Source organism: Rutilus rutilus (genome assembly GCF_951802725.1).
Source record: "Rutilus rutilus genome assembly, chromosome: 5".
In the NCBI taxonomy this organism is placed as follows: Eukaryota; Metazoa; Chordata; class Actinopteri; order Cypriniformes; family Leuciscidae; genus Rutilus; species Rutilus rutilus.
This window is the reverse complement of record NC_140213.1, coordinates 44,744,646-44,753,103: the sequence shown is the minus strand read 5'-3', so window position 1 is coordinate 44,753,103 and position 8,458 is coordinate 44,744,646. Positions and strand designations below refer to the sequence as shown.

The 8,458-nt window shown below is 38.0% G+C and overlaps 2 protein-coding genes across 3 annotated transcripts; one reads left to right on the top strand and one right to left on the bottom strand.

Annotated features, from left to right (window-relative positions):
• Positions 1–1,585: 1,585 nt before the first annotated feature.
• Positions 1,586–4,851, bottom strand: snrpa (small nuclear ribonucleoprotein polypeptide A). Its single transcript, XM_084408816.1, has 7 exons — positions 4,751–4,851; positions 4,314–4,390; positions 4,027–4,199; positions 3,228–3,401; positions 2,954–3,130; positions 2,251–2,339; positions 1,586–2,154 (listed from the first exon to the last, which is right to left on the bottom strand). The coding sequence occupies exons 2-7, from the start codon at positions 4,384–4,386 to the stop codon at positions 1,995–1,997; spliced, it is 846 nt and encodes a 281-aa protein (XP_084264942.1). The 5' UTR covers positions 4,387–4,390; positions 4,751–4,851; the 3' UTR covers positions 1,586–1,994.
• A 119-nt stretch (positions 4,852–4,970) lies between these two features.
• Positions 4,971–8,381, top strand: actmap (actin maturation protease). 2 transcript variants are annotated; one of them, XM_084408814.1, is made up of 7 exons: positions 4,971–5,347; positions 5,430–5,618; positions 5,700–5,768; positions 6,397–6,521; positions 6,650–6,779; positions 7,583–7,653; positions 7,741–8,381. In XM_084408814.1, the coding sequence occupies exons 2-7, from the start codon at positions 5,431–5,433 to the stop codon at positions 8,070–8,072; spliced, it is 915 nt and encodes a 304-aa protein (XP_084264940.1). In that variant the 5' UTR covers positions 4,971–5,347; position 5,430; the 3' UTR covers positions 8,073–8,381. The 2 variants fall into 2 exon arrangements, with proteins under 2 accessions (XP_084264940.1, XP_084264941.1); XM_084408815.1 differs by having other exon boundaries at positions 5,112–5,347; positions 5,427–5,618.
• Positions 8,382–8,458: the final 77 nt, after the last annotated feature.

Below are 8,458 nucleotides of genomic sequence, written 5' to 3'. Positions count from 1 at the left end.
CTATGATAAAGTTGTATTGTGAGAGGTTTTGTGGGCAGTTTTTTGAACCGATAAGTAGTACCTTCGTCTTGTCTGGTTTAATAAAAGAAAATTACGTGTCATCCAATCTTTTGTATCTTTAACACACTCTGCCAATTTGGATAATTTAGTGTTTTCATCCAGCCGTGATGAAATATATATTTGAGTGTCATCAGCATAACAATGGAAACTAATTCCATGTTTCCTTATATTTCCAAGTGGCATCATATATATTAAGAATAATAGAGGGCCTAACACAGATCCCTGCGGCACTCCATAGTTTACTGGAGTTATGATCGATTTTTCTCCATTTAAAGTGCTGTGCGGAAGAATATGGTTCTTTCACCTAACTAGAGAGAGAGAGGGTAACTAAACCAATGCGCGTGAATTCGACAATCGATTACTAAGGACTTCCACCAAAAACAGGATGTAAATACAGGTATGAGCGCTGGCTGAAATAACATCATTTTTATTCATATCTTTCACATCTACTGCAGTCAGATTCACTGTGTTCACTCTGAAGGAATCACTCACATTGGCTGGGCACTTGTAATGACACATCAAGGATGTTAAGAGGCTAAAAAGCAGGTTTAAAACTTGCCCCATTGAAGTCAACAGGGTGCAAGAGGTTAAAAAGAGGATAACACGGTGCAGGCAACACCGATTTTTGTTGTTCTCTGTATTGAAAGCACTCCAAATTTACAAAAAAATTAGCTCAATGTTAAAATTGACCAGAGTTCTCCTTTAAGCCTCGTCTGTGAAACCAGGTAAAACACTTATGCTTAACAGTGAATCTGGGTGAATCAAGAATAGCATTTTTGTGCCATGACCATGGAAGCATTTATGACGTAACCAGCACAATAACTAAACTGTCCTATTCTAGCACTCGATGCTGAGGACTCTGAGTCAGCCTTCATATTGAAGAGCAAACCGTTACACAACACTTCAAGAATTGAGTGGTTCACAGCTAGATGTCGAGTGAATAAGTGTCTAATGGTTTTAACTGATTTCTGGTATAACGTTGGTAATTTTTTAATTAATTATAATACTTATGCAAGTATAATATAGTAAAGGATGATACTGACCTATTTTTGCAAGCCCTGCCTAGTAACACAAAACAAGCACAACTAAAAATAATTTGCATATGGTTCGTAAAAGGTGTCATTACACATTTCTGGGCAAAGGCAGAATTTTGACCTGCAGTGTTTGGAGTACAATTTACAGAGCAATTGGTTCAGAGTTTTAAAAATCTGTTTCTCCCTTTTTCAGCATCATTACACCAGTCTTCAGTGTCACATGATCCTTCAGAAATCATTCTAATATTATGATTTGTGGCTCAAGAAACATTTGATTATTATTGAAAATGGCTGTGCAGCGAAATGACTTTTCAGGATTCTTTGAATAGAATTTTTTAAAACAGTATTTACTTAAAACAGACTTTTTTCAAACATTATAAATGTTTAATCTCTTTTAATCAACTTAATAGGTTCTAAAAACGGGCCTCAACCAGAACAATAAGAGATCAATATATTGAAAGAAAATGAAAGGACAAGCAGAATGCAACAAGTAAAACACTGCCATTTAATAAAAACAAAAGCTCCAGGTTCAATGTCTGGGAACCAGACTCTGGGTGCAATGCTTCAGAAGACATCATTTGATTTAAAAAAAACAACAAAAAACTACATACTTACAAACTCACCAAAGACGACCATCTCAGAGAAAAGGGAATAAAAGTAAAAGGATGAAGTGGAAGAGAAAGGAGAAAAATAAAATAGCCTTTCCATTCACTCCTTACCTTGTATTGTGAAGAACAAAGCTAACTGACACAGCTAAGCAAGTCACATCCAATAAAAACACTTTTCATATCTGGACTTTTTCCTTTGAATGGCGTGTGTGTGTGTGTGTTCCTCTATTCAGCCATTAAACGCAGGCCTGTGTGTAACTGGCATGTCATCGAAGTCGCACGAATCTGAGTGTTATTTCTTTGCAAAGGAGATTTTCATTGCATTGCTCTGTGTGATCTTAAAGCCTTGCAACGCTTCTCTGGCTGCACCCGCCTGCACCTCATTATCAAACTCCACAAAGGCGATGTCGTGACGGCCGGGGACAAGACGGACTTCTTTGAATCCAGGGAACCTATGAGAAGAATGCAAAATTGTAATTAGCAAAAGATTATGCATTTTAAAAGTGACAGTTTTGGACGGAGAAGTGGATTTGCAAACAAATACTCACTGGTTGAACAACATGGACAGCATGAGCTCGTTGGTCTCCTCTGGGAGATTGGTGAGAAACAGGATGTGGTTGGGAGGGTTTTCCGACACCTACAAACAAAATGAACGTTATAGGGATATTTCACAGCTGGAAAGATGAATGTGTATTTAAATTGGGTTATTTATGTACTTGAAATGTGAAATTATTTTAGAAGTTGGTGCCTTCTAGACTGAGAAAAGCCAGAAAATGTATTTTTGGCTCATGTGGATGAAAGACAACAACTCCCAGAATGCACTTGCTTCGCTGCCCTACGAGAACACTCCCAAGCCACGCCTACCGGTTACAGAGGGCCGTATCAGAAGAAAATATACAACTAGGGTACTAGTCGACTGGAAACTGAAAAGACGGCGTTTTATCGTGAGATCCCCCAATGGGCGGGTTGAAGACATGTGGGACGAGCTCCTCCTACTGGCTGGAGTCTCTCGCCTCTGGACTAAAAAGCCTCTGATGAGCTAAACGATGATTTTTGCGTCATCAGAGTTTTTTTTCCAGACACAATACAGAAATCTCTCGTCTCAGGGGGACATGAGGGAGGGAAGCACGGTCACTCGAAAATACTACCGGGTTTCTACTGATATAAAGCTTAATGCTAATCGGTGAAGTATCCCTTTAATAATAAAGTCACAAACCAAGCATCTGTCTTTATTCTAATTTTAATACATACCTGCTGTGGCATCTGGCCAGGCATTTGTCCTGGCATCATCTGCCCTGGTGGCATGGCACCGGGTGGCATCTGTCCGGGTGCCATGCCAGGCGGAGGCATCATGCCAGGCGGAGGCATGTAGGGAGGCTGACCGGGCATCGGCATCATGCGAGGAGTTTGGCTCATGGGCGGCATTCCCTGTAATTGACAAAAATAAAATAAATTCAATAATAGCCTTAAAATAGGCAACAATTGAGCAAACACACCAATTCCCAAAGATCCCATATGTACTAACAGGCATAGCGGCAGGTACTCCGGCCATAGCAGGGGTGGCAGCGGACGCCCCCTTCTTCCCAGCACCTGCTTCCGGGACTTTAGGCTTTCTCTTCTCTTTCTTACGGTCTCGCTCCACATACGTGCCCTTCATTTTCGCAATTATGTCGGAGTCCAGCTTTGAATACTGAATACGCTGTGAATAGAACAAATTTTAAAAGCATTTTAGTACAGAATGTAGTTTAATTAAAGACATCAATTACTTCAAAATATATAAGATTTCAGTAAGATTGTTTTTTGAAAGAAGTGTCTTCTGCTCACCAAGGCAGCATTTATTTGTTCAAAAAGACAGTAAAATAGTAATGTTGAGAAATATTACTACAATTAAAATTAAGAGTTCTCTTTATGAACGCATTTTAAAAAGTAATTTATTCCGGTGATCAAAAGCTGAATTTTCAACATCAATACTAGTCTTCAGTCACATGATCCTTCAGAAATCATTCTAATATGATGATTTGCTGCTCAAAAAACATGTTTTTGTAACATTATTAATGTTGAAAACAGTTATGCTGCTTAATATTTTTGTGGAAACCAATCCTTTTTATCCATAATTCTTTGAGTAGAAAGAAAAATCTTTACTCTAACTTTTGATCAATTTAATGCACCCTTGCTGAAAGAAAATAATGAATTTCTTTCAAAATATTCTATCAATTCATCTCCAAACTCTTGAACAGTAGGGTAACACTACTGTTGATAAGTTTAGATTCTATATAACAAATCTTGGGGAAAAAAAAGGTTTACAAACACATAATAGATCATACCATGGGTTTGTCATAAAAAGGGAAGCCTTGCATAGAGCGGAGTGCATTGGAAGCACTGTTGATCTCCTTGAAGATCACAAAGGCCTGACCCCTCATCTTCAGGGCAGGAGAAACAAGGATGTCCAGGATTTGTCCAAACTGGGAGAATATAGCGTACAACGACTTTTTCAGTTCTGTTAAAAACAAGAGAAAAGGATTGCAATATGAACAATGAGCAAAAACCAAAGCCAAATAAAAAAACTCTAGAAAGAAATTTACTAAACACAATCAGATAAACAAAACCATACCATCTTTTTTGATCTTCTCATTCAAGTTGTTAATGTAAATAGTGTGGTTCAGCCTCATCTCCTGGCCAGCCATGATTCTGAAGTGATAAACACAGAGTAAACGCTCTGAAAGGAATGAAACTTCAACATGCGTCCACCCAAAAACTAGAAAAAAAAGGGCTTATTGAGCACATGGCAAAAGATGGAAGTAGTTGTGATTCGGTAAAAGTCCTAAAGATGAAAGAAATATATTGGCTATTATTAATTTCTTATCGCACGCTATAAAACAGTGAATGCCTGACCTCGTTGTTTGGAAGCTAACTTAACGTTAGTGAGTTAGCATGTGAACTAATCAGACAAATAATGAATTTTTCCACCAGTGGAAAACACGTATTTTTATATAATAAGTTAAAAGGCTAATAAGAACAAAAAAATACGCATTAAATCAATTTACTCACAATTATTTGTCGAGCTCCAGCCGACTACAAACCTGAATGAAAATCCACACGGTTAAAAGAGCGCACAACTTCCGCCTGAAAAACCGCCTTCTCGAAAATATAAGAGGATTCGATTGGACAGCTGGTCTCCTGGCGAGCCTGTCGATTGGTTACCTACTGAGCACATCCGACTTCCAACACACATTCTGATTGGATACTTTAGGAGCGGGCAAGGCATTCTATAAACGGATTGGTTCGTTGATCGTGTTACTGTTTTCTGCTCGGGTGTCACGCCGTCGCATTTAATCTATAACATGCAGCTTCTGCTATTGATTTTTTAATCATTTTGATTTGTTTAATTAAAAAATATATCGTCTTTTTTTAATCAATCGGGATATTTTGTATTTTGATTGTATTTTTGTATTCACGACCATGGCCGTATATGACCTTATTTGGCATTCCCTAAGTAGAGAACACTACCCAGTTCACAGCAGATAGTGAAATAACTTCTTTGACGCTGACGTGGATTCGTGTAATTTTGCGAATGCTTATATACTTACCACTTGCACTCGTTGCAACATTGTTTTGATGTCGGATTATTGGAAACAACATTGTAACGTAAGTCTGTAACACCATACTCTCACAATACTCTCATATACTGTCATTTGTTTTTCATTTACTAACTCTTCTGTTTCAGCAGCATGTCAGTGGAGAATGTTTCCTCTCCTCCTCCTCCTCCTCCTCCTCCTCCTCCTCCTCCTCCTCCTCCATCACTGGCTCCCTCAGTGTCCAGCAAGAAGAAGCTTTACCAGGCTTTATCAGAGGGAAGGGCCCCTGTAGAGGGAGACCATGAAGAGGCCAGGATTATTATAGGACAGAGAGAAAGCAGGTTAGCACAAATCACAGTTACACACTCTCAGAAAACCTTTTCTGTACACTCATGATTTCATCTCAGCATTTCTCCATGAAGTTTTAGGAAGGATCTGCAATGGTTGCTGTTCAATAAGTATGTGCCTTCACTCATTCAAGATGGTCCACAGTAAGTTTCCATAAAAATACCCGTTAGTCGAAGTGATATGGATTTTTTGATGGTCGATGATGCCGATATCTTAAAAAGCAGGGTGGCTGAAAGCTAAATATGGTTAAATATTATTGTTCAACATATTTATTTACTAAATTAAAAATTAATAATTAAAAAATGTATCATTCTTAAAGGGATAGTTCACCCAAAAATGAAAATTGTGTCATTAATTACTCTCTCCCTCATGTCGTTCCAAACCATTAAGACTTTCGTTCATCTTCAGAACACAAATAAAGATATTTGTAATGAAATCTGAGAGCTTTCTGTCCCTCCATTGACAGCTACGCAACTTTAAAGCCCAGAAAGGTAGTAAAGACATCATTAAAGTAATCCATGTGGATTGCACAAATAAAGAAATTGTTAAAAACATCAATATAATATGGCAAATCTGTGCACACTGGGAATTATTTTAGTTAATTTTACACACAGTACATAGTGAATATCAAATGCATATTCTGACACTTGTCGACCAAACGTATCGTCCGATGTCGATATTTAAAAAAAAGCCAAGTATCGACCACTAAAAATCCAGCTATTTCTGCTGTGTCTGCGAGTCTATGCTCTGCTAGATGAGATGTGGTTTCAGATGTGGACTCGTGGCCTTATGGATGGCGGCTCATCTACTTCATCCTCCAGAGACGCTGGTCATGGAGACTCTGGTCCAAACCGCAAAACACAACGCCTACACTGAACAAGGAGAGATGTTTTCTGGTACTAACATCTGCTTTTAAATCTGAACTGTAGTGAAAAGTAAAGTAATGTTGCAGGTTGTTCTGCTGAGTAATACCTCTAAATGCTATAATTTGTTCTAATGCTATTTTTTTTCTGTTTGGAATTAGCCAGTGACATGGCCAAGCTGGCGGAGGAAGTGTGTGGGTGCAGAGTTCAGAGGTTATCAGGAGGCATGATGGGAGAAAACACCGCTGTCGTTCTCAAACACCTCGCTGGCGGACAGCCTGTTCTTATACCGTATCTTTACTGCTTTATATGCTTGATTGTTTTAGCTCTCTGTTTTCTGAAATCATTTTTATTATTTAATTTTATCACCTTTTTATCACTTCTTTCTGAAATTTTTTATTTTATTTAAGTTTTTTTGTTTTGCTCGCTGTTTTCTGATATTTTTATTTTGTTTATCACTAAATTTTGCTGTTGTTCATCACTGTTTTCTGAAATTATTTTATTTTACTACTAGGCCAAGTTTTTTGGGTTACACTTTATTTTAAGGTGTCATTGTTACAGTGTAATTATATATTTAAATACTGAGTAATATTAATCAACTACATGTACTTACTATAGGGTTAGGGTAGGATTAGGATTTGGTTGAGGGTTAGTTGCATGTAATTATGCATAATTTACTGTTATTACTATGGTAAGTACATGTAACATATGTAAAAAGGACACTGTAAAATAAAGTGTTACCGGTTTTTGTTTTGCTCACTGTTTTCTGATATGAGTTTTATTTATTTATTTCACTGTTTTCTGAAACTATTTTATTTTATTTTAGCACTTGGCCAAGTTTTATGTTTTGCTCACTGTTTTCACTGTTTATTTTAATCACAGTTTCCTGAAATATAGTTTTTAGATTTTTATTTCCTTTTGCCACTAACAGCCACATCTCTGACACTGTTGTGTTTACTAGTTTTAGAATCCTCTAAACTGCCAACTATGTGTGCAAGTGCTAACATAATCAAATACAATGACACAAAGACGCTGCTTGATGAGTCACACACACATAAATAGACTGTACTCTCTCCCTGACTGCTCTGGCACAGATATGATGAGGATTTTAATCATGAACCCTGTCTACGCAACGGCCACAAAGCCCACTGGGCAGTCGTCTCAGGTCAGACTAAATAATCAAGACAATTAACAAACTCAGCAAGTTAGCTGAAGTCACAGAATAACACTTCAATCTAATATTTTTTCCCAGGTATATTACTAGGCTTAAGACAGGGGTGTGTGGACAGCAAGCACTTCCCTCCTGACGTCACACTTCCCTGGCTTCATCTCTCTCAGAACGAGGCCTCTGTCTCTTGGCCGATGGATGGCATTGAAGAGGTGTTTGTTCTGGCGAAGCAGGGGAAGAGTCTCCGTTACCAGCTGTGGAAGTTTGAGCTGCTTACACAGAGCAACAGCCAGCTCAAGGAAATGGACCCTCAGAGAGCCAGCGATGGGACGCGTTACGTGGTTCCTCTTGGAGGCGTTCAGGACGGTCTGGCGGGACAAGTGCTTCTGCTTCACACAAACACACAGATGAGCTGATCAAAAACACCAAAGACTCGTCTTCACTGGATCAGCTGTTTCTGGAGTTGGAGTTGCACACCTGTGGTTTCAGTCTTCATCCACTAGGTGTCCTTATAGATTAAATGTTTGTTAAGCTGCTAAACTAAACATGAAGCAAAGTTACTTTATGCAAAACTATAAAACTGATGCAGAATAATGTAATTATATTACATGCTCATGGCTGTGTGATATAATTTGTGTTTTAAAAAGTGATATAAAAGTGTTTATTTTGGTAGACACTCCTCAGGAATCATAAGATTTCACAATAAAGAAAGATCTTTTTTTCAATACACTTGTAGTTTGGTTTAAAGAGGTCATATGATGCTATTTTTAAATGTTTTTTTTTTTAGATTATAGGGTGTAAT

Bases quoted from the DNA above. Each gene is read 5' to 3' on its own strand.
- actmap (XM_084408814.1), top strand. From the start codon at position 5,431: ATGTCAGTGGAGAATGTTTCCTCTCCTCCTCCTCCTCCTCCTCCTCCT. The intron at 5,619-5,699 runs GTTAGCACAAAT...TTCTCCATGAAG, and splicing joins ATAGGACAGAGAGAAAGCAG to TTTTAGGAAGGATCTGCAAT. The intron at 6,780-7,582 runs GTATCTTTACTG...GCTCTGGCACAG, and splicing joins GGACAGCCTGTTCTTATACC to ATATGATGAGGATTTTAATC.
- snrpa (XM_084408816.1), bottom strand. From the start codon at position 4,386: ATGGCTGGCCAGGAGATGAGGCTGAACCACACTATTTACATTAACAAC. The intron at 2,340-2,953 runs GTATGTATTAAA...TTTTGTTTGTAG, and splicing joins CTGGCCAGATGCCACAGCAG to GTGTCGGAAAACCCTCCCAA. The intron at 2,155-2,250 runs GTGAGTATTTGT...TTCTTCTCATAG, and splicing joins CTGTCCATGTTGTTCAACCA to GTTCCCTGGATTCAAAGAAG.